Source organism: Pelmatolapia mariae, linkage group LG20, assembly GCF_036321145.2.
Source record: "Pelmatolapia mariae isolate MD_Pm_ZW linkage group LG20, Pm_UMD_F_2, whole genome shotgun sequence".
Taxonomy (NCBI): domain Eukaryota; kingdom Metazoa; phylum Chordata; class Actinopteri; order Cichliformes; family Cichlidae; genus Pelmatolapia; species Pelmatolapia mariae.
The window spans coordinates 33,249,097-33,274,885 of record NC_086244.1 but is presented as its reverse complement, the minus strand read 5'-3'; the positions used below and the strand labels follow the sequence as shown (position 1 = coordinate 33,274,885).

At 39.0% G+C, this 25,789-nt stretch overlaps 1 protein-coding gene across 2 annotated transcripts in view; it reads right to left on the bottom strand.

The window, feature by feature from the left end:
* Nucleotides 1-25,789, bottom strand: part of LOC134617980 (nephrocystin-4-like) — a 178,562-nt gene that overhangs the window by 63,893 nt on the left and 88,880 nt on the right. For both annotated transcript variants that reach the window (XM_063463095.1, XM_063463094.1), the window contains exons 11-12: nt 23,157-23,206; nt 6,883-7,020 (exon numbers count right to left, since the gene is read on the bottom strand). In XM_063463095.1, coding sequence (XP_063319165.1) covers nt 6,883-7,020; nt 23,157-23,206 — 188 coding nt within the window. The remainder of the gene's footprint in view (nt 1-6,882; nt 7,021-23,156; nt 23,207-25,789) is intronic.

Below are 25,789 nucleotides of genomic sequence, written 5' to 3'. Positions count from 1 at the left end.
TCAAAAGAGGACTTGCTTTGCGAAACATAATTGTCACCATGATGTATGGAAAGCATGTATACTGCATTATGGAGACTTGGATTATATTTACAAGGCAATAGGATGAAAGCTTGTGGTGGATTAGCTAAAACTGATTCAGGAAATTGCCTAATACTCTGAAAAGCAGTTCCAACCGCACACTTACAGTGGAAATGCATATCTTTAAAAAACAGCAGCCATATGTCACGGAGGACGTAAAGAGCTTACTCTGGTTAGGTTTACTGGATGTCTGCATTGATCCTCAAAGCTTATCTATGAGTCACAAGACTATAAATAGCCTTGTCCATCAATATACACCGCAGACACACAACTCTTTCAAAGTGTGTCAGAAACAAAGACAGCTGGACGCTGCGGGCTTTAGCAAATGTTATTTAAACAGGAGTAAATTGTGCATTTCTCAGGGGAACTTTTCAAAAATGTTTTGCTCTAATAGAACAGGACAGGTTATGTGGTCCTGAGTCAAAATGCTCACAGTCACCGTAATAAAGAAACATCATTTTAATTTAGTAGATTATTGATTGTCATAGTTTGGGGCATCACTGAACGACACTGGCTGCTAATTGTCCAGATGAATACGCTAAATTAAAATCTGGATAAATGCACAATGCAGTCAGGGTCAATTCATTGTGATTTTTGGTGTTTTTCAAGAAAAAAAAAAATTCAGTCAAGATGGCACCCAAATTCACATTTTTCCATAAAAAATACAAGAGGAAAACAGTATAGGGCAAATAAAAAGCTTTTAAAATGATAAATATGTCAATGCTAATGCACAATAGGCAGCGTTATAGTCAAGCTAAGGCTGCCGAAGCATTGGAAGGGCCAATGACAGTAAGTTCAGGAAAAAGCACATATGACTTAATCAGCCTATAACCAGTTAAATTATTTTGCTTTAAGAGCGTATTTTGCATTTTAATCACCAACGTTTGCATTGTGCTGCTTTACAGTATTCGACTTTACAATATATTTATGAAAAGAAACAGCACAGTTAATTGCCTGTGGATCAGTTCAACATTTCTACATTTTTTGTGGCAAACATTAATCCCCACTTCATTGTCATTGACAGGCACACAGCTGGAGGGGTATTAGCGAAGATAATTAGCTAAGAAGTGCTAATGGTGTCATTTTGCAGTTGTTTTTTTCCCCTGGTCTTTGATACATGTGCATGGTTCAGTTGGCCTATTAGACACCATGCGAGGCTGAGCATTATTGGGCTTTCCATCAAACGTGCTGGTAATAACCTCGACCAAAGTCATGCTACTATATATACGTATATTCAACATACCCTACACATGCACCGTTATTCTCTGATCAAACAACCTGCAATATAATAACCTAAGAGAATTTCAATGCATAATGTAGAAGTCTTAACACATTTAAAAGGCTCAGAGTAATTGAGTTATACTTTATCTCAACTTGCTACCATAAAACCTACGGAGTGTGATGACATAAGAGCACTTTTTATAGGCTGGTGAGTTCAGGGTGTAAGGTTACAAGGACAAATGGAGGTTTAAACAATAAACGCTGCAATCTAGTTTAATTACTCAATATACGCAAAAGGAGTGTCAGAAACTCGCTTACAGTATCAGAACAGAATGAAATGCCAGCGCGGAGACCAAGGAAATACACAGTACACATGAACACGTGCATGTAATGTTGACAGTGTTTTCTGCCCTATATGAAATCCAGCAGTGGATTCTACAGTATTGACATTTAGAAAGTAAGAACCAAGCAACCAAAGTCAGGCACTTTAACAAGTCGCCTGCATTTAAGGTAATATTTTCAAACTGCTATCAGAATGTGACCTTCAAAGAAAGGTTATATACACTATGTAAGAACATAATACAGCATGTCTTATGTAAAAACGTAACATAGTAAAATTCATAGTAATAAAGCTTCTCACTCTCTGTATGTGCTACTCTTCTACACTGTAGAACAATAATTATAACTAGAAAGCGAAAATTTCAGAAGAAATTTTAAGTGTGCCTATGCCGCTGGTAAACAGTGTAGTTTGCCATTCATACAGCTACAGAGAGCAAAACTCAGCAGAGCAGCCATTCTCCACCATGAACTATGGTAAAAACAAACACCGCTCGCACCTCACAGATGACAGCTTACAATTTTGGGTAAAGATGAAGTGACTTTGTACAGCCCCAATTTGCAGACGCTGTGCACATAGTTTCATGAGCAGAAGTCCCATTGTACCACGGCAGACCCGACAATGTTTGCATGAACACGCTTTGAAGCATTACGTTATGGACCACTTTTCACACATGGTTGGTGTACCCACACAGCCGGCTGTAGCTTTTCAACACACAGCCTGACACACACCCAAAAAACAGCCGAGAGAGCACAGACTACGCCAGAGAGGCGTGATTGCAGATGCCGCTCAGGTGGGTCCACCTCCCCTGCAGCGGCACTGCAGACCACGCCCCGCCACACACATCAATCACGTAAAATAAATATTTATGCACTTTTGCATTCACTTTTTGTTTTTTGTTATTTTTACACAGTGTTCTGAATGATTAACAATGGTCTACAGCCAATCTTGTGTATTATTATACAAACTTTGGTTGTAAGATGCCCTACCTGGCCCCCTGGCAAAAGCTTTGCTAGATCCGCCCCTGCACAGTTACCAGCTGTCAGCTAAATAAAAAAGGAGCTTGGTGTTTATTTCTCTCAGAAACAGTTCATAACTTCCCTTCAACTCATTCATGTCACCTAAAAAAAAAGGTAAACCTGTTTCTCCATCACCAGTTCAGCTCTGATGATTCGGTAAGGTCATCTCCTGGTTTCCACCAAACTACACCTAAACTCGGTTTATATCTGACCCAAATAGAGTGCAGTTCATAACTTCTTACCTGAAATTCAGTTCACCTCACGCTCTGACCGGCAGCCGCCTGCTTCTCCTGCCTTCGGTTTCCCTGATCCACGATCTACCACCGGTTGATCGGCGGTCGCCTCGCCGCCTCGTTCCCTGCATGCTCTGTCTGACACACACCGGTGGATAGCTGCCCTCGGTTGTAGCTCCGTGTCAGCGACCACCAAACAACTCAGTTATTTTTTCCACATCGACCAGCATCTGGACAATCCACCGCCTTTCACTGTTTGTACCGTTACTAAAAAAAACCCCTCATCGGCTCATAAAAACGAAAAATAAGTCCAGCTATGACCCTGAGTCAAAAAGACAGCCAGTTAGCTAGCTAGCTGTCTAGCTCTTTGCAGGCACCGAAACCATCAGAGCTAATATGGGATGTCTTGGTAACACGAGCACATATTTGAAGTTTACATCTGGCCAATCCACCACCTTTCACTGTTTATACCGTTACTAAAATGAATAAATAAATAAATCATTTATTTATTTAAAATAAGTCCAGCTGTGACCACGAGACTTTACGAAGGACCGGGTGTGAAACCAGAGTAAGCCGCTCTCACTGTCATCCAGGCCGGCTGTAGCTTGTTAGCAAAGCCGCGCTAGCCACACTAGCCAGCTAGCCTCAAGCAGAAACGACATCGTCAGAACATTGTCGCTAATATGGGATGTTTTGACAAAATGAGCAGATATTTGAAGTTTACACACCTATATTCTCGCCTGAAAATATCTTAAAAGTTTATTTTGTGACCTAGAAACAGTATTAAGAGGAAAATAAAAACTAAGTGATGGCCGCCATTGTTTGACTCGGCAGAGGCGTGCTATGAATTGTGGGATATTGAGTTTTCCACCAAGCATTACCGTAACTATTGAATGATTTGCGCAACCTTAAAAATTCCAATGGCTCCTGAAAGCAGCGACGCTGTGCGCACCGTTGATATTGTCATCATTACGGTAATCCAAATAAGGGTAGACAGGCCGTACTACTCCCGGCATACCACTAGAGAGAGCCAACACACCACAAATGAAGTTTGAAATTTGTATCAGTGGGACCAAAAGATGGAGCCAACACACCACAAATGAAGTCTGTTTCTATGGCGCCAAAAGAAGAATCTTTCTAAATTTGCACTAAAATATTAATATTTAAAAAACTATAAAAGTCATAAACACCAAAAGTGTATACCATACTAGTCCAGCTCCAGCCGCACAAAATGATCTAACATATGTAACCCTATTGTCAAAACTGTTTGGCAGAGAAGCGCGGGAAAATTTTCACTAAAATATTAATATTTAAAAAACTATAATAGTCATAAACACCAAAAGTCATAGCACACCATTCCTGATCCAGCCGCACAAAATGAGGTAACATATATGAAGCTTGTCTCAAAACTGCGAGGCGAGATTCGCTGCAAAATTTCAGGCGGAAACTGAAGAAGAATAGTAATATGTGTGCCTCTTGGCATAGGCACACATAATAATAATAAATCCGACGAATAGTAATATGTGTGCCTCTTGGCATAGGCACACATAATAAATAATTATTACATCTATTGTTGTGGGATTGATGCACACATAGTAACGGAAATAATTTAACATTCATTCAGTTTTCCTTTAATGTAAAACATTCTCTGATGCAGTTGGAAGCCAAAATGTGCTACTGTAGGTGCCAAACTAACCTATTACTAAAAAAAGGAAATGCTGCTGTGTTGCCAGAAACAGACATTAGATTTGATATATATATGGAAAGAAATAAAAAGCATTACAACTTGTGTGAATGAGAGAACATGGGTATAAATGAAGCTTATTTCTTGGAATTTAGCCCAGTAAGTACAAGATGTTCCTACTTTTCGATAGATAGAAAAGTGGATAAAGTTATTCTGACAATTTCACAGCACGACCTAGTCTGTCTTTCAAAATGAAATTGTATTGTGTCCTCCTGCCATGTTGTCTTCCTTATTATATTTTATCCTTCCAGTAAGTCTGATTCCTAGTTCCTGGCTTATTTCTGCAGAATGATTCATGGTTTAAGATATATAGATTTTGAGCATGAAATATGAGGGAAATCCATTAAAGCTGTAGTTGACTAGTTATAATATCGCAGGACTTCTCAGCTACGCTGAAAGCGGCATACCTGAAAGCAGGTATACAGTCCAGGGCAGCACTGAAAGAGCCCCTACAATCTAATGTGATAATAAAGGGGAGGCAAGCAAACACATTTGCTGGTGTGTACGCTTAAATTTGAACAAATCTGCAATGGTGTGTTTCCACAGTGCTTTACTGTCACCTGTACATCAGAGGACTAGATATTACATTAGCCACCAGTTCTGTTCTCATATGAAAGACAGGAGACATGGGGTTAAGTTAAAAAGAATACAAAATATTACATAACTAATGATATTCAAATGTCCTTGCAGTTAGGCACCATAGTTGCCGATGTGAATTCCTTTCTAGAAAGAAAAACAAAACAAGATTTAAAAAACAGGGTCATCAAGATGGCAGGGTCAAGATCTCTGTGTGAGCTATAACCATGGCAACGATTAGTGTGTGCATTTCGTCCCCTTATAGCCCAGTGGCATTGCAGACTTGACTTTGGAAACTTCACAGCAGATATAACCTACAACACTCCAGTTGCAATTAACAAAGCTTATATTGTGACTACTTGTGACAGGCTTAAGTTGATTATCACTAATAACATAAAAGTAGAAATAAACATGCCCTGTGCCTCCTGCATTTCGAGAAAACAGTCCATCCCCAGCTGCAGGATGTGACTAAACTGAAACTGTTTACAAGCAGCCAAACAAATCCCTATACTTCTCAAACAAGGGCAATATGCTATGTGGGGTTTTTTTCTACATCAAAGAGCAAATATGCATATATAAGGATGTGAAAACTGATTTCGATAAGCTGAAAAAGATTCACGGTTAATCCCAGGATTACAGCATTATGATTTCCTCGCCATTCTATGAGATTCTTCCAATGCTTCTAATGTGCATATTTCGAAATATATGCATATTTGTGGGTGAACGTAGTCTAATTTAGCAAAGACAAGGCAGCTTTCAAAGGCAAAATGAGTCTGGCAGGCAATTCGCAGCAGCAAACACCTACAACTGCAGGGAACAGGTTAGCCCTGCATCATTTCAAGAAATTATTCAGCAGAGTTAATAAAATCAGAACAGTATAGCTTGCTTCCTCATTTACGCTGCAGTGAATCCTCTGGCTGCAATGATAGGGCTTGCGTTCAGATGCATAAAGCTTGTTAGCATTTAGAGCCAGTCGGATATGTTTTTTTCTCTGATGTAATTTTCATTATTATCTCCGTGCTAGTTCACTGGAAAGTATAGGGATTAAATCAAAGAGAGTTTGATAAAACAGCATTCATTAAAAAAAAAACTTTTTATTGCCAGAATTTGTATTTCAAATTGAGGGTTGATTTAGACATGAAAACAGCTAATTGTTAAAATCACCAATAAAAGAAGTACTGGACAGGGTAGGTTAAACATATTTTTTCCTAATTAGTCAAAACATGAGTTTGACGTAGAACAGTGAATACCTTATTAAAAAAAAGCAGTCTTTGTAGAATAATTGAAAATCCAAGTGAAAAAATAATGTTTCTTTTGATTCTAAAGATGAAAAGAATCCGATTCGGCACCTCCAGCATCTCCAAAGACTAAGAGTGTGCAGGGCTGGAGTTCAGGTTAGAGGATGTGTGTGTGTTTGTGTCTCCATGGGTACATGGGTATAAGCTGGTAGCTGAGTGCTGTAAAGGTGAGTGTGGCTTTGTACTCCAGTGAAGAAGCGGACAATGTACGACATTGTGCGTCTTCGCTATGATTGAATGTACACCTCGTAAATGTATCTATGACTTACTTTCACCTAGTGTTTGTGTATTTTCTGCAGCGTGTGTGTGTGTGTGTGTGAAGGATGTGTGCGTTTCTGTGGGTGTGCGTGTGAGCGAACGGGGGTGGAAATCTTACGACATGTGACAGCTGGTGGGCCGATGCCAATGGGGAAGGATGGAGCAGAGAAGGAAATGACTGTTGCCACGGCAACGCCGAGCTGGAGTGGCTGATGGTCGGGTAGCGTGAAGTAGCTGCCAGCTGAGACAGTGAGAGCTGCGGAGAAACAATGCAAATGATTCGCTGTTATTATTATGATTATGAACAACAGGGCTCAGAAATATACTTTACACCAGAGAGACACATGTGCTGTCTCAGATGGCAACAGCCCATTACAATGCTTTGGCACTTATAAACCCTCGTCACTCTACCTGCCTCCAAAACTACTGCTTTTTGCACGCTGTCATCCTCCCGCAGGTCAACTTTAACTGACTTGTGAGATCGTTTCCATCGTTCTTTATGATTACCTTAAGTATTGTGCAAAAAGTGGCATGTAGAAATATCAATCATTACTCATAATGGACTTGAAATGTAATTCAAAATGCCTCCAAAGACTTAAGTTCAGTGGTACATACACTGGATGGTGTACATTTCGGACATCCATCAATACACAAATATAAAGTGTTTATTCTGAATTTTCTCTGTTATAATAGCATTTTCTTTCTTATATTTTCCCATTTTAATTTCTGTTTGAAGCTGTTGTAAATGCAGAGTCAAAATAATAAAACTCTCCTCACCTTTACTTGCTTTCTAAGAAATTTGTCATATTTATTTATGCTTTGAAATCTCTTTCCCACTGGAATTAACTGCCCTTAATGTAAAAGTACTTTTATTTTTAAATTGTTCTTTTGATATCAGTGTATTACTGATATCACCTGAACACCAGTGAGGAATGTCAACGAAGGAGTAAAATTCAAACGCAGGGGAGTGGCGTGTATAACACAACTTTGTTATTTAACAATGATGGAATAAGTGCTGTAGAATTGCACTTATATGGACACTTCAGAGCTGTAGACGTGTCTGCCCAATCACCATAATATTAAGTATGAAATACATTTCACATGTGAATTGCTCTAATCTTCGGTTTTCCCCACAGCTAATCCTGGGGTATCCCGAGGCATTCCCACGCTCCACGGGATATTTTATACTGCAGCGACTAAGTCTGCCTAAAGGTTTCCTCAGAGATGGGCCTCCACAGGGAGACACTCAGGTAGCATCTTGATCAGATGGCCAAATGATACTGTTTATATCTCTAAGCAAAAGAGAAGCTGTTATTCTCTGAGCTCCTTCTAAAAAAAATGTTTCTTTCTGCCCAGTTATGTTGACCCTTTGTCTTATTTTAGTCTTTTCATAATAATACACTCTGATCAGAATGAATACATCTAATTAAATGGCCCCCAAATTACCGTCACATTCAAATCTGCACCATTGTGCCCTAGACCGGTGACAGGTTATTGCATCGGATTGTGAAGAGATATTTTATCCAAGTTTGTTTATCTACCTTTTGGGTAAAAGTCTTTTTGTTTGCTACTGTGAAATGATTACTAAAACTTATCCAAATCCTCTATTGTCTTTGAGAAAAAGGCAATGCTTTATTTATTTATTTAGCAGGGAAAATGCAGAATACATGCATTATACCAAATATAGCTAAAAGCTCATTCTCATGCATAGTCCCTGTGCATAGGCTCCTAATGACATGCAGATAACAACAAAAGATAGTAAATCAAAACCTGACAAATAAAAGCGTGTACACAATGAAATACCCTCAAAAGAAATGAAACAATAGTAGTTTCTAACTCGAGAACACACAATCAGCAACCCCAGAAGGAGAGAAAACATTTCATCAGTGTATGAAAATTCTGTGCTGCCACATTCATTCTCCCACAGCTCATTGACTGCAAACCTGAGCAACATTTTCAAATTAAATTTAAAATGTACTGCACTCTCCGATGCTTTAAGATTTCCACATTCCCAGTAACTAAAAAAACAAAACAAACTGTTTTATCCAAAAGTTGCAAAACAAAATTTAATGTAGCGCTCTCCTCTAATGGACGCTCTTGCTTAAGCCAACAATACAACTTGTCACAAAGTTTTTAAAGAGGTTATGGCGCTAAAGTGTGAATAATAACGTACGGTTATCCAGTTGGACATAACTTATCTTGACTTCAGAAGCAGTTACCAGGTTAACGGGTTAAAAGGGACCTCATACACCCCCCTTCAGACTGTACGTCTATACACTAAATGCCCTGTGTACATGCCTGCTTGTACTTGATTATGTGCCCTACCCTTCCTTCATCTTTCTCAGTCCCCCCTCAGATCTGCCCAGCTCTGGAGCAAACAGCAGTCCTCACTGAGTCCTTCCACAAAACTTAGTCTCAGGCTTCGATCACTGCTTACCATGCAGTCATTGTACTCTATCAATAATCAATAAATGTTTCTAATTGTGTTCCGTGTTGAGGGCTGTACTAGTGAATGTCAGCTATATACATGAAATTTTAAAAAGATTATAGATTTTAACCATTGTTTGCTTTTATAGAGTATTAAGTGGTTTCTCTGTTTGTCTGAGACAGTGACAACGTGTGTAAATAAACTATGAATCTATTTCATACAGTTTTTGTAAACTGTGTAATGTTTGGATGAGTCATTAAAGTAAAAGTTCTCTCTGAGAAAACACCACTTTATCATTCTTATGATTACGCCTCCTCTTTCTTCAGATCAATAAAAAGGCAAAGACCAGGTCGTAATATATAAGGAAATATCTAAAGATGTTATGCCTGATGCCTGCTTTGGATATTTTTGTTTTTTGAAAGTTAGACAATTAATGTTAACTTTTTTCCTAATACAGGTAAAGAACATTTCAAAGTTAAAAAAAATATCAGATCCAGTTTAAATTAGAAATTTATATCAAACATTTGGGGAAACCAGTTTCCAAAAGTGATGTTATTGCTCCTTTAAATAATTTATAGTGTGTTGAATTTGTGATTTAAGCCAGTGGCGTAAATAACTTACTACCAGGCTCGTGATTACCACAACCAAACTGGAGACACTTAGCACACTGAATCCTGCATGTCAAGGTTATCATAGGTTATTATGTGAAAGCATTCGAGAAATTAAAACTTAGTGAAATTAGTAAATAACTTACTACCAGGCTCGTGATTACCACAACCAAACTGGAGACACTTAGCACACTGAATCCTGCATGTCAAGGTTATCATAGGTTATTATGTGAAAGCATTCGAGAAATTAAAACTTAGTGAAATTATTTTGTTTTAGTTTAGTTGTTTTAGAACTTAAATAAATTTATTACTATATACTAAATAAACTATATGATAGATACACATGTTTATTGACACTCTGGATCCGTCAACTGCTTTCATAAAGTTATGTGTTGTTATTGTAAAATATGCACTAATTTTCGTAACTATTGCCTCTGTCACATCCTCCATACAATAATAAATAAGAAGACAAAAACTAACAGTGAAACTAATAAAAACTAAACTAAAACTAAACATTTCCAAATAATAAAAAAGTAAACTTAAATAAGAAAATCCACTCTGGGAACTAACTCAAACTAAACTGTATTAAAAAAACAAAAGGTCAAAACGAAATAAAAATAAAAACTAGTTAGAAAATATACAAGTGTAATAACTCTGCCAGCCAAGATTAGTAGGATCAGTGCTGCGTTGCTTATTCGCTCAATCTTCGACAGAGCTTTACAGAATATTTTTTCAGCTTTGGAAGTCATCTTGATAAGTAAGAGAGAAAAGGCTATAATGGTAAAAACAATCTGTCAATGAACTGCTTATGCTGCCAGTATTCCTTAATAATGGGCCTTTCAGTTCACTTGTGACCCCTACTGAATCTGCTACACTCAAAACAAATGGCTCTCTAGATGGCAATAAAGATACTGCAATGAACTTTACTGAGCAATAAAAGAAGAATTGCTAACTCACCCACAGCTTTGTTGGCCTAACACACTTTGGTATTTTTCTAAGTACACTGCAAATGGGGCTTAAAATAAACTACAACAGACATCCCTGCTCTCTTCAAATCTTATCCTCAACAAGAAAAAAAAACAAGGAAGACATCACATAGCAAGTTCTGATATGCCTCTGTGACACAGGGTACTTCTTCACAAACTGCTGGTTATAGCTAGTATTCACTTCATAGATGTGTGGCTACACTGTAGCTGCGTGCTGAAGATACACAGAGACACAGCCCAGAATTCTAGCTATGTGTCCAAGCAACAAGTATATAAGTGAACAGATGCAACCACACAATTTTATTGAATGTCCACATATTGGCTAAATAGAGAAATACAAAAAAAACCCATAAAGGCAAAAATCTATTAAAATGATATAAAGTAGCTTTAATGTTGGAAAAACATTACACTTCACCCTGCACAACTAATCAAATCTTGATCTTGATCATGATTTTGGCTTGGTACAATTAAACAAACATGAGAGTTTCTGCTCCACCAGCAGAAAAAGGCAAAAGCAAATCAAGCACTCCTAACATCAGCGCCCATCACAGCCGGAAGTATCCTGGACTAGTCTGGACGAGTAAAACATTAAACATTAAAAGACGGAGATACAACAAAATGTAAATGCCTGGCACAGCAGAAGACTAAGAGCTTGTCCCTCGAAGCGGATTCACTGTTTGGAAAAACTTCAGATTTAGGGCAAGTGATGTTAATAAAAGAACAAACCATATACAAAAAGTGCTGTAAAGTTGTGTGTCTGTGCCTGCAAAGCAACACAACTAACTGATTAAACCACCTAAAAAACATCACAAACTGTAGTGTAATAAATGCACCAAGGCAGACTCAGACATCCATGAAAGCGAGTCCGTGCAGCACATCAGTATATCCATCCACCTCACAAACACCAACCAATCACATTCCATGTGGCCACACATGAGACCAATAAACACAGTGAGTAACAAAGGTGTCAGGAAAATGGTCAACATACTCCACAAAAGATATGTTATCCCCTCGAGCAATTATCTTTCTAAAGTGGCAAAATCTGCGCTGTATGCAAAATGTAACAGGGGAAATAGAGAGGGATCTCACAGCTGGTGAGTTATATTTACTTCCAACAGGCAGGTACAATGAATGGAGTCAAATGGGGTTTTTTTTTAATTTAGTTTCTAAAAGATTTAGGCCAGGTAAATAAAGGCCTTATTTTTCTGCAAAGATTAATTAAAATGGATTAATTTAGAAAATTTATGTGCAACGTTACAATTAAAAGATCATTTTTAGCCATAATCACGCAGCTAATCAAACTCATTACATGTTTCCATACATTCAATGAAGCAATGTGATCTTGAGCATAATACTGAGTGAACAAACCAAAGACAGAACTATTTTAGTTGGAAAAATAGATGCCCCCCCCATAAATCAGATTTCCTCAATATCAATTCTGAAATAGAGTGTCTGATCTCTCTCGGAAGATCACATTTAGAAATCAAGGTCTGCCGGTTTGAACAATGTTTGACAGATGACCTGATGCTGAAGAGACAGAGCTTTCTCCCACTTCTGCATGAAAAGTATCCACTTTTTAAAAGACAGACTAGATAGATAGAAAACCACAAAAAAAATTAAAAAAAATCACACTAAGAATACCTGATCCTGTTTCTCCCTTGAAAATGTGTTGGTGTCCTAGTTAAATCGCAACACTTATTTGAAACCTGTTGCTACGCAAAACTTATTTTGCTCACAAGAAGCTCCTGCTTTCAGACACACTAGGTTTCACAGGAATTTGAAAAGCCTGTATTTGGAAAAACCTGGGTGCGCTAGATTCCAGTTAGCTTACCATGTGTTCTCCTCAACATATCAAAGATATGAAAAAACAACCACAGCTTAGACGTCTTCTGTGAAGATGCCATAGGAAACAAGATATTTGTCACCACTGTAAAAGTAATGGAACAAGAACAAACAACAACTGTGCTGTTGATAAAGAGCTGCAGGTGACAGGCTGCACACCTCCAACTTCTCAGCAAGATAACCAACTTTAATGTACCCTGTTATGTGCTTGCTGAGTGCGGCGTGAAATCAAAAGAAATCAATTTCTCACGCCATGATGGGAAAAGGCAGATTTGTTTATTGAAACAGTGTGTGTTTGTTTGATTGAGGACTAAACACCAGTTGCTCTTTTGTGTATTTCTGACGACAGAGCTTCTCGAGGACCGACTGCTGCCAAGGGAGGCATTAAACCACACTTTTTGCCACCGCAGTAACTAAGACTGCCATCAAATTAATCAGGGTTGAAATATTTTTGTTGTTAATTAAAAAAGAGCTGGCATATAGAACCAGATATATGTTGGGTTTTTTTTTTTAAGTTTTAAATACTGCCATCTGTCTAGGAAAGTGGCACTGATGGAACATATGGGACATAGTTTAATTGGAATCAACTGAAATGACACCTAAACAGAGCAAAAATGGAAGATTTTCAAACAAAGTGGTTTGACACATTTTGAATTGTGCAAAGTCTCATAGTTTCCTCGCTTCTAAAGACTATATTAGGTGTGGGCGTAAACCAAAATATGAGCAGTTGGTTGTTGGGATCAAGTCAAAATGTCCTTAAATGTTAAGACCAGTGGACTATCACATATCCACACATGCATGCGATCTCACATTGAGTCATCACGTCTGCACACAGAAGGCGTGAAAGACACTACGTAGACGACTCTGCATGAGAGGATCTCACACACACACGCACATACAACAGGAGAATACACGGAGAGAGGCAATTAGACGTGGCATAACTGCGGCTGCCAATGTTCTAACCTCAGCCTGTCTGTCCTGACAGCCAAGTGTGTCATCTGTTCAAATTCTAGCTTCATGGGACCTGCATGTGAGTATGTGTGAATGCGTGCATATGTGTCTTGTGGAAATACGTGCTGCTGACGAAAGATCTGAGCACGAAACAAATTCAGAGTGCTGCTTCAGTCTGCTTTTCGTGAGGAAACTGAGTTATAATAGAAGTGTGGACTGGCACTGTGGAAGGATGGACAGCCAAATTCTTGAGATGCGACTGATCCTCAGATTTGCAGCGTGTCTATTATGAAAATTGTTTTTGTTACAATATTAGTTTTCTTAATCCCCCATGGAGTGGGATTAGACAACAGTAAATCCACACACCCCATATCAGGCTTATTAGATTTCTGAGTACGGGATTGTGCTTGGAAGCTACAATGAGCACCAGCTATGTATGTTCATGTTTAATGGTTTAAATCATTTAAACATTTTATTTATTATTCATGCGAATAATTATAATTATTCATGACAATAGAATAAATAGGACACCCTACCTTGGGTGAATAAAATCACCCTAGAAACAGCAATAATCAGGAAGCTGACACAGCCATCGTTATATGGAGCTACTTTCTATTTTGCAATAACCTTTAATCCCAAAATGACTCCGTTATAAAGGCTTCGCCTGCATATATATTTGAGATCAGATCAGTGAATGGTTAATTTTAATACAACACAACAAACACTGTTTGGTCTGTTTACATCTCTGTCTGGTAGTATAACACTACAGTCTATTGTCGAAGCTTTTATTTTGACAGTTAGGGCAAGGGGTACTGTAACAGGGTGAATAGGCTACCAAAACCTAATCTTTACTCATATTGAGCTTTAGCCTCCTTAGTGCCTGCTCAAATGCAGTTATATCATTCCTACAGCATATTCAAATCATCTGTGATGCTCACGATTCTGTCCTCCCTCACACACACAGAATCTCCAATTCTGCTCTTACAAATCAATGTGCCTGGCAGGAAGGAAAAAGTCAAGTAATTTAATGACGAATAATGCAAGATACAGTAAGTACGGGTAGGCAGATTCAGGTGGAATTCAGGTGGGAATAGACACGGGTAGCAGTTGGCACACAATGACAAAAGAAACTCCAACAGACTCGCAAGGAGAAAAACTGAGCCTTTATCAGTAGTGGCAGGTTTACTGGCAGAATTAGCATGTGTGTAAAGTGGGTGGAGAAGGTCCAATAAGATGGGAAGCAGGGAAAATGGTAGTCACTGCAGGACTCGCAGGAAAAGAAAGAAAGTGTGTACCGGTGACACAAGGAGATATTTTGACACTATAACTGTTTGTAATCTCAAATGTTGGCCTGCAGACTGTTGAGCTCAGAATTTGTTGTGTGCTCTTCAACCATTTGTCACGATTATATTTCCATTAGAGTCAAGGACCTAACTTTGCACGTATCCACTGTATATGCTAAACCAGCATCATTCCTTCAAGAAGCTTCATGAATGTTTATCTGCCCGCTCTCTTAGTGTCAGAACGCGCACATAAAGGAGAGAGAGAGACAGAGAGAGAGGCCTTGACGTGGGATCAAGCTCACCATGTGACTCACAGGAAGGAAATAATAGTCAGGCGTCGCTTTAAAGGGAGGAGGATTTAGAATGAGATCCAGTGAAAATGTTGCAGGGATTACTGGGATGAAATGTTGAGAACAACAGGCAGAGAAGTCAAGAAAGCTGAAGGTGGAAAATATTACTGATGCACCACACATATAACCATCTAAGCAAGTCACAATGTGAACATTAGTACTAGTACTAGTTCAGTAAGAATGTATGTGGCTGGGAGACAAGTGATCTCTAATGTGTAACAGTAGAGAAACACAAGTTATAGTATATAGTGACAACCACTGAATTAAATACAACTGTATATATAAGTAGTAATACCAAAATTGTGAAAATATTCCTAAAATATTCCTCTTTTACAGCAGAAATAACTTAAACGTAATGTGTGGGAATTTAATTGTATCTGTGTTGTTATGTTGGGTAGATCATCATAACAGTTTGAGGACTATTATATTTTGGGCTATTATATTTAGGATCAATACTGGGACTGTATACATATGGGTCTAAACTTGTGGTCCAGATTTGTACCAACAATCTTTGCTATTTTTATCTAGGCTGAACAAGTAAAAATAGTCAAATAAACTGGCGTGCAGAGAGCATGTAAACTGCCAGCTTGTTAAGACTGTGTTAAGAATGTTAAATATGATTAGAAAAATAGCTGCCAAATATATACAAAATTCAGTCTCATTTAGAGCTCAAATGGACAGAACATCTCATAATTAGATTCACATATCTTCATCTTCCATCTACAGTAAATTATTTTGGTGTGAAATTTAAAAAAAATGGGTGTGGGTGGGAGGACAGTGCAGAGTTTAGAACTGCTCCCTCACAGCCAGGAAGTCGTGGGTTCGAATTCACAGGGTGCGTGGAGCTTGCATGTTCACCCAGGCAGGGCTCTCTCCGGGTACCAGCTAACTGGTGATTCAATATTCTCTGTGTGTGTGTGTTGGGCCCCATCATAGACAGGCTGTCACATCTCACCCTATGACTGCCAGGGTCCCCCTGTGACCCTGAATTGGATAAAAGGAAAACGGATGGGGGTTGTGTACATGACACAAGAAAAAACAAAAACCCATGTAGCCATGACATGCTCATGACATGTACAAGAAGTAACTCTTAATGGAGTCCCTCAGCTATCTGGGTGCTTCTTTTGTTTGCAAGATTCTGACTGGAGAATGAAAATAGTTGCTACATAAAAGGTTTGTGGATTTTCTGGAGTAACTGGGTCATGATTTCTGGAAAAAAGACATTGTTGCCGAGTTGAGTTTTTTAAATCCAAAAGAGATTCTGAGCTTTGGGTAGCTCAAACAAAAAAACTAGATGAATGCATGAAACAGCATTACAGGCCACAGAGGAAAAACATATGTGAATTAGATTTTTGGGTGAACTGCCCCTTTAACAGTCAATCTGTATACTACACTTATCTTGTCTGGAAAGGCACAGCACACAGTGCAGAATTTTAATGTTGTTATGGATTATATTATTTTAAGCATTCTGGTGCCACGAGCATTTGGTTTGTACAGACTTATGCTCTCTTACTGGCTGTCATTCTTGGGGCTTCAGCTCAATACCACCAAAGCAGGATTTTATATATATATTAGTTGGCTTAAAAACACGTCTTCTGCTGTTTTAACTAGACCAAACATGACACACTTCTCCAAGATAATATTAACTGTTAACAAATACTGATCCCACGCAGTATTTGCTACAGTTCTTGCCAGTCCCACAAATTCAAAGCCTCAAAGCAGGAAAATCTTCAGGCTCCTTCTTTAAGGAGCTCCAAATAATGTGCCATCCCCTAAATGCAACTCTATATTTCCCAGTCAGATTTTCCACATCGTCATGCCATATGTGTGACATACATGTGCAATAACACAATTATCTGAGATTTAAACTTAAAGATTATTTCAAAAAAAGAAATAAAGACTTATGCTGAATAATGAAGTACACATGATCCCCTAAAGAAAAGTAGTAAGCTATAACCTGCATATTGTAGATAGTGTACAACACCAGCACCAACAGAAATCAATTGTAATTTATTAGAAAACAAGTTAAGCTTAAATCAATAATGTACAATCACCGGACACTGCATTAGATACATCTTCCTAGTACCAGGTTCTTCATGGCACAGGTTCAACAAGGTGCTGGAAACATTCCTCAGAGTTTGGTCCATACTGACACGATAGCATCACACAGTTACTACAGATTGGTTGGCTGCACGAATAAAAGGATGTCCACCACAGGTAGGTTGTGGTGTTTGAACAGTGCTGCTTTTGCACTAAATGGCCCAAAGTGTGCAAGAAAATATCCTCCACTTTCATGTTTTCATGCCAGATCACTTGAATGTTGCAGCAGAAATTCAGACTCCTCAAACCAGGCAGAGTTTTTCCAGTCTTCTATCGTCCAAATTTGGTGAGTTTGTGCAAACTTAGGCCTCGGTTCTGAGTTCTTAACTGACAGGAGTGGCACCCAGTGGAGTTTTCTGCTGATTTAGCCTGTCTGCTTCAAGGTGCGATGTGTTGTGCCTTCAGAGATGCTCGTTTGTATACCTTGTTTGTTACGAATGGTTGTTTTGAGCCACAAAAATTTCAGCACTTGTCCCAAAATTTCATCTTGAAAATTGATGATAGTGTCATAAATTGCAGGGACAAGGTAAAAAACTGGGGCGTGTGGTTCGACATGGTGCTCTCCTTCGAGTCTCATGTAAAAGAGATAACAAAGACCGCCTTTTATCATTTGAGGAACAAAGCCAGAACCAGACAAGTTTTGTCAAGCGACACTGCAGAGGTTCTTGTCCATGCATTTGTGTCTTCACGTATTGATTATTGTAATGCTCTTCTATCTGGGCTACCAAAGAATAGTTTTAGAGGTTTACAGATGGTGCAAAATGCAGCTGCTCGCATTTTAACAAGAACTGGGAAATTTGAGCACATTACCCCTGTACTGAGATCTCTTCATTGGCTACCTTGTCAGGTTCGAGAAGATTTTAAGGTCCTGCTGCTCACCAACAAGGCTTTAAACGGATTGGCACCTTCACACCTCTCCGACCTTTTACACCTTTATGTTCCATCCCGTGCTCTACGATCTCAGGACTCTGGCCTTCTAAAGGTTCCTAGAGCCAGAAAAAAGACAATTGGAGAGCATGCTTTTTCTTTTCATGCCCCGTTTCTGTGGAACAACCTCCCTCAAGATATTAGGCAGGCATGCTCTGTGGAGGTTTTCAAAACTTGAACAACAAAAGTTGAAGAGACATTTGTTCACCCTATCTTACATGTCTTAATTCTATGGCTTTTAGTTTTTAAATTTTTACTGTTTTTTACTTGTATTGCTATGTATCGCTTTTATTATTTTATTTATCTCTTTAGTTTCAAATAGTTGTACAGCACTTTGTTTGAAAGCGCTTTATAAATAAAGTTATTATTATTATTATTATTACTATTGTTGCCTTCCTTTATTGAAGCCATTTGGTCGTTTTCCTCTGACCTCTGACATCAACAAGACATTTTCACCCAGAAAGCTACTGGTTGCTGGACAGTTGCTCTTTTTGGACCATTCTCTGAAAAACCCTAAGGTGGTTGTGTGGGGAAATCCCAGTATATCAGCAGCTCCTGAAATACTAGGGCCAACCTGTCTGGCACCAACAACCATGCCAAAGTCAAAGCCAATTAAATCACCTTTCTTCCCCTTTCTGATGTTCAATTTGAAGTTCAGGCATACCTACAAAGTAGCTGTATACTTGTGACTTCCATCAAAGCATGAAATTGAGTTTCAAGTACACAATAATAATTAGATTTTCAAAAGTCATACAATAAAATGTAGCAGAGAAACCCTGAGTATTGTTTTAATTGATATAAGAACGAGACACAAACAACACTTTGCAAAGGAGGGCTGCAAAAGTTAGGTCCGACTGAGCAAGTGCCTGCTGTCGAACAAGCCCACTGCCAGCAACAAACTGAAACACGGTCTCACCTTTGGCCCCCAGACTACAAGACCACCTGGGTCAACAGAACACAAGCACGACCCTGAAACACGGCCGCAGCCTGATGAGAGAAATCATCAACAGAGGCAAACAAACTCAGCTGCTCTTCCAAATGCTGGCTATAAATACCACAGGATCTTTAGCATTCTGCACCGCGGCAAAGAGAGAGCATCAAAGATCAATAATTTATGCAAGCAAGAGAAAGTTGTCAGATCCCACAATGCCGGCGCACAGAGCTAAAGCATGCAGCTTGTTTACAGAGCCATCTCAGAGAAGGATGCCACTGATTAATCAGCACCTGACAGCCATGTTGAAGAGAAAAGGAAAATTTTGTTGAACAGGGAAAAATATCATCATAAGACTGAACAAGCACTTTTTTCCATACATGTTTAAAAGAAAGTGAGGAAAACAGACAGGGAGAATGATAGACTGTATTTGTGAATTTTGCATCAGCTAACAGAGTTTTGATGAAATGTAGGGTGGCTGCCAACAGCAGTGGCACTGATTCACACGCTGTTTTCTGTTTCTTCTTTTTTCAGAAAGATCCTGGATGGCCACCAGATATCTACTGAGCATCTAAGGCACTAATGACTGCTGCCTTTCACCATTGTTCGCCGAGGAGTATATGTGAATGTGCTAAATATTTACCATTTACTTAAAGCTGCCTTGGTTTATGCTTTTTGACCACTCAGAGGTGAAAGAACAAAAAAAAAAAAAACACAACGATGGTTGATATGGTGGCAAATAATTGCCTATCTACATAATCAGGAGTGAGGCTCATTTATGTGGCGTGATACTATAAAATATCAGAATAATATTTAAAAAATACATTTGCATTTGTTTTGGTCGACACCATCTCAAAATATCTGACACTTAAGCCTCTAGTTAGCTTTGTCAAACTGTTATACCCTCTACTTTTGACTACCTCCCAGCCAGGAGGTCACTTAAATAACACCGTAAACACTGTCTCAGTTCTCATTTCACCACATCACCAGATCCTAGACTCCTCTACCCAGTTATTCAAGGTCAAGCCATTCCTGTGCACCGATCTGTTTGCTAAACTTCTTACCCACTTTCATTTTTGTCCACAGACAAAAATTTCCAGTTACTGCCAAACTCCAGCCACTTATCCACCTCTGCTCTGGAGCTGCACTGATCTCCTGGTTCCACAGATTAATCTTCCTGGCTTCACTAAACTCGTCTCCTCTGGTCAATCCACAAGCTGCCACTTTGAACCTTTCCCCCTGGCTCTCTTGGTTTCCTCTGTTATAAAGACACTCGGTAAACAATCTGAATTCTTATTAAGCTTGTAAATAGATGATTCCTTGTTTCCACACCCTACCTGTTTTCACAGTTCTGCATTTAGGTTATCTGTCTAGCCTAAAGACATATGTTTGCCGTTGCTCTTGTTGTTTTTGGAGTGTTTTTGTTTTAACTCATTGAAAGGCATTTAAAAATGAAAAATCATCTTTTTAAACCTAGAATGAGGTTTGTCCATTAATTCAGTGTGCTGTAATGGCCACTTGTGGTCACAGATTGTTTTTCTCCAAAATTTACATCAGCAGCTTATTAAAATTGGGCTGTGTTTTTCTGTCTTATGATTTGCGTTCCTCCTCTGAAGCAAAGTTAATTGCTCCTTTTGGGAAAATGCAGTTGAACTTTAACCCTTAATCCTTGAAAAATAGGATATGAGAGTGTCCTAATTTGCAGTGGAAATATGCAGAAATGTCAGCAAATTTTTTATTTTTATTTTTTCAGAATAATTCGGGGCCGAATGTTTTGGGAATTTGATTTGATAAGACTCATGAGCTATATATAAAATGGTAGATTAATTTAAGCACAACCTCCTTTTAATGTCGTCCCCAAAGAACTGCCCAGTATGACCAGAATTGTCTCTTCCCAACCTCTGGGAGCTGCCCTCTGTAGGTTTCCACCGCCCTTGCTGTTTAATCAAAATGAGGGTCGATTTCTAGAGTTCAAGGCTGCGATGATCCCACAGCTCCCAGCTGGTTCAATTTAAAATGAGTCGACAATACAGACTCATTTTGGCCCAGAGAGCCAACACTGAAACAGAGCTGATGTCTCTCCTCCTCCTCTTCCTCCGCTCTGTGTCACTGGCCTCATCCTGAGAGAGAGCACCATCCATCACAACTCCCAGTCTCCACTGACACTTCTCACTTAGGCTGAGGGATGATGCTACAAACAGAATGCCGGCACTCACGATTGAGTATACTTCTTAATGCTTATTAAAGGGTAAAACGTATTCATTTGAGCTCTAAGCTAAACTACATTTGTCATAATAACACAGTATAATCAATAACATTGTATTGATCGCTGCTTATAATTACATTTATTATTAATTTTTCTCCAGCATATTAACATTTTAATTGTTCTTGAGGACATACAGTATAACTCTATCATTTTTTAGCATTATTTAATATTTATATATAAGTCCTCTTTGTTCATTGATGTTTGAACCTCACCTCGTCTTTGTATTTGCTGTTTTCATGCTGAGGATGGCTTACATTTTACCCTTAAACAAACCATATTCACTAGTGATTGGTACCATTCTGACTGGGCACTCTCTACATCTTCAAATTTTTGACTTAAGTGTCCTGTTACTTTCTGTTCTATTTTGAAGCAATCGTTCTATGTATGACTCTCTCACATTATTATGAACTTCTTTTCATTGAGGTTTGGAGGTATTCGTTTATGCACAGCTCTCTGGACTGCCCAAATCATCACCCCTCTGCCACCAAGCTTGACAGTTAGCATTACAATTTTGGTTTTCACCAAATGTGGCACTGTGCACTATAGCCAAATATCTCCATTTTGGCCTTGTGTGTCCAAAGGGCATTTCTCTAGAAATTTTTTGGTTTGTCCAGACGTCACTTTGCACACCTAAGCCATGTTGTGATGTTCTTCTTAGAGAAAAGAAGGCAACGCTGCCACTGTATTCATACCTTCCACATTAATGAAGGGTGCTGTGAGTGCGACTACAAACAAAGTGTCACTCTGTGACAGGATGGGAATTGAGAGGGGGGTGTTTGCGAGAGGCCCCGTGCCTTTCTTTAATTATGTCTCCCAGTTCCACTGTTGTTGAGAGATCTGGGTCAGATAATGAATTTGTCTTGACTTTCTTTTTTTCTTTTTAAATTTATAGACCTGACCTGCAATCTGTGTCGACAAACCAGACAAAACCTAAGTGTGGGTCTCTCAAGATTAATGATCCCTGTCTAAAGAGCATGTAAGGGGAGCTGTGTCCATGTACAAGGGGCAGCTAGAGGAGCTTTCTGATCCAGGCGGGAATCTATCCAGGTCAGCTTTTAACCAAAATGCATTCATAACATTTCCTTTCAAAAAGTGCAGACACTGCGTTTGATTTTTTCTTGCTTCACTCAGGTAACAGCAGAATAAAACACAAAAGTTTTATTGCCAGGGTCACAGGAAGAAAACCCCATTGTTTGTGTAAACCACACAGCCTGTGTGCCCTCCCCTCTGCTGCTGTAATATTTCCAAGCATTCAACAGTGCACCATAATAGAATACAACATGAAAAATTGCACTTTTATCATAGAACCCACATGACCCTGCTAAAGCTATTCTAAATATATCATTTCAAGAGGACTGCTTCCAAAGAATTGAAATGTTCCTGCTGGAGGAATTTGTACAGTTAACAGCTAAAGGGTGAGATATTTTTCTCAGTAAAGAGTTGAGACAGAGCAAAGTTCCTGCAAACATTAGTGCAGGTAAATAAATGACAGATGACTGGACCAGGTAATGGACTGACCTTTTGACTAGTTGTTTGTGTAAAAGAGTCTGTGTGGACCTACTGACACAGGTTCCTTTTGAAATAAGTATGAGTATAAAAGACAGCTTTAAAAAGGGTTTACTTGTTTTAAGTATTAACTTGGAACTTTAGAGAGAAGCTTTCTTGGCTGGCCGGTGTTATAGGTCACCTGTAAAATTCAATAGGTGAGAAGGTGTCTTACCCCGGGGCCTTGAGGAGATTCTGGAGGAGAAGTGGGAATGCGTTTCCGACCTAAAAAACAGAAAAAACAAACGCACAAGAAAGAAGATAAAGGCATTCGACCTAGAAACGTACACATCTGTAAAAGCCTTCAACTTCTGCGACGTATTCATGCTGAAGTCTTCATTTGTATGTATTCATCTGGAAATGTGCTAACAGCTCCAGTTCATTGTTTAACAAGCTTAATTAACAACATTGTAATATCTTCCACATGCTTTCTGCACCTGGTAGCACAGTTCATTTTATAGTTTGGTTAGACATTCAGTGGAATATTAGCTTGTGAGAGGGAATAGAAGTTGACTGCAAAATGCCACCTTTGTAATTGCTTTCCTGATGATTGGATTTGCGGTGAGCTGACATCTTGAGGTATAAAAAAATACACTGTGATAATGTTTACTCAGTGCAGCGCACAGTGGAGTATATAACCGCGCAGAGCACTGGAATACCTAACTATTTACAGACCTAACAAATCTATCCAATTTCACACAGATAAGGAGGTGAGTTGGATTTAAATTTCACACTGACTTTAAAGTCTGACAATGCTTCCTGAGATTTTGGTTCGTAGCCATGGTAATACTGAAATGAAAGGTTCTCTAGCATCCCTTTGTCCTCCCTCTCTCTCACTCTGTCTCGCTCTCCGTGCTGGGCTTGACTGGCCTTTTGGAAATTGCTTTGGTTTGCCTGGGGTGTCTTAGTGTAGCTCCCATCTGTTCGGACTACGTGCACATAGAGTGGACATGGTGCTGCACTGGCTGGCTCTCTTTCACAAATGTGCTCTGGCATGCCCCCCCACCACCCACCCCCCCGGCAGCCATTTTGTTTTTAGGGCTTTCTCACTGTTTTTACTTCTCGAGCCCACGGAGAGTGTGTATCACCTCATTAGCTGGACTAATGTGTAATTAGCCATTTATTTGTGATCCCTCAGAGGCCTTCTTGACAGATGAGTGAACTACCACATGTGCGGCTGGTGAATTCAGACACCTTTACGAGCAGTAAAGTTATACAGCTACGTAAGGACGACGGTCCATTAAAATTAATTTAAGAACATCTGCGTCTAACCAGCCAGATATGCTCCCTGATCTTCTTCTTAGCTCATCAGTATCAACAAGGGATTCAGCGACTAAATTATAGATTAATAAAAGCGTACGGACTTCAGAATTTCCAACATTGTAATGCAAAGTCAGCATGTACCGTATGAGTTAAAGAAGCATTCTGAGATCGGGTTCTTTCTGAGATGAATGCATCAATGATCATAACAGCGAATTTCAGATGGAGCGTGCATTTAAATAAGCTATCTGCAGTTTAAAGCATCCTTTCTGGCATGTGTTTAAATCCATGCAAATGCAGTCTTGGAAAAAAAACAAAGTTGAGGATGATCAAGTTGCCTAAATCAAAGAATGGCAGTGATTCATGGTCTCATTCTCCTCTGAACACCAGCCCAAATCATTCAAGCTTCTTGGGCAACCCTCTGAAGACGCGTGAACACTGATTAAAATGTCATTACTGACAATGCGCGCTGCCAGAAGCTTTCTCTACACACCGATGAAGTAGACCCCTGATCAACCGCATTCTAGTCTCAAAAGTTAACAGCATCATTAGGAAGGTAAATCATCGAGCATACAGCCTGGGTCCACTCAAGTTTTTTCTGCTGTCACCGGGATTGAGTGGCTGTATGCAGTGTTTACTACACTTTTTTAATCAATTCACTGGCAGACACAGAGCAAATCAGCAGTTTGCGTTTCGATAAGAGATGCAGGCGGTGGCACATCATTTATCTTTGGCTGCATGCAGGATGTGGAATATTTAATCAGAACTTTGTTTCAGTGGGAGGCCTCCACAGCTCAGGGTTCAGCAGTTATTTTTAGAGTATCGTAGAACATCCGTGCTTAATTGGGAAAGATTAAAAAAAAAGAAGAAGAAGCTTCTGCTGGAGAAATCCAACAGCATCCACTGATAACCCCCTACCAATGTGACAAATAAGGGGCACGGTTCAGCCTTAATTTTACACTCTTCATCGTAATGCTTACAGAAAGCAAAGAAGGAGCCAATATGCATGGCTGATATGTTATTGCTGGAAAAATGTTTTTCAAAGCTTTACCACAAGAACCTCAACAAAGAGAGTCCCACAGTAAGAGTACTTATTGCTTATTATGAATCATGAATATGTTTTTTAGCCCCACTTTGATATTCTTTACCCCGATATCCATCACATCTACTTTTTGAATGTCTGCAGAAATTGAGTTGCTGAAAAAGCACAAAGACAGTGTGCACTGTCAAAACACAGGCTTTCATTAAAATCAATCATCAGTCATATGTTTTCACTTGATAGTTGTGGAGCTTGTTTTTGAACTGTGAAATGTGTCCTACTGCAAAATATTAAAGAATAATTCCAGTTTAAACATTAAACAGTTTCACCACATTCAGCAGCTTTAACAATATTACAAACCACCAACAATATTTTGGTAATATGCAATATAAGTTCTTGTAGAAGCAATCATCCTGAAATGCCTCTGGGCGCTTATTTGAGCAGTTATTTTGAGTCACTATATTTATTAAATTTAATTTCCCAGTCCGTGAACTGCCACCTTATTTTTG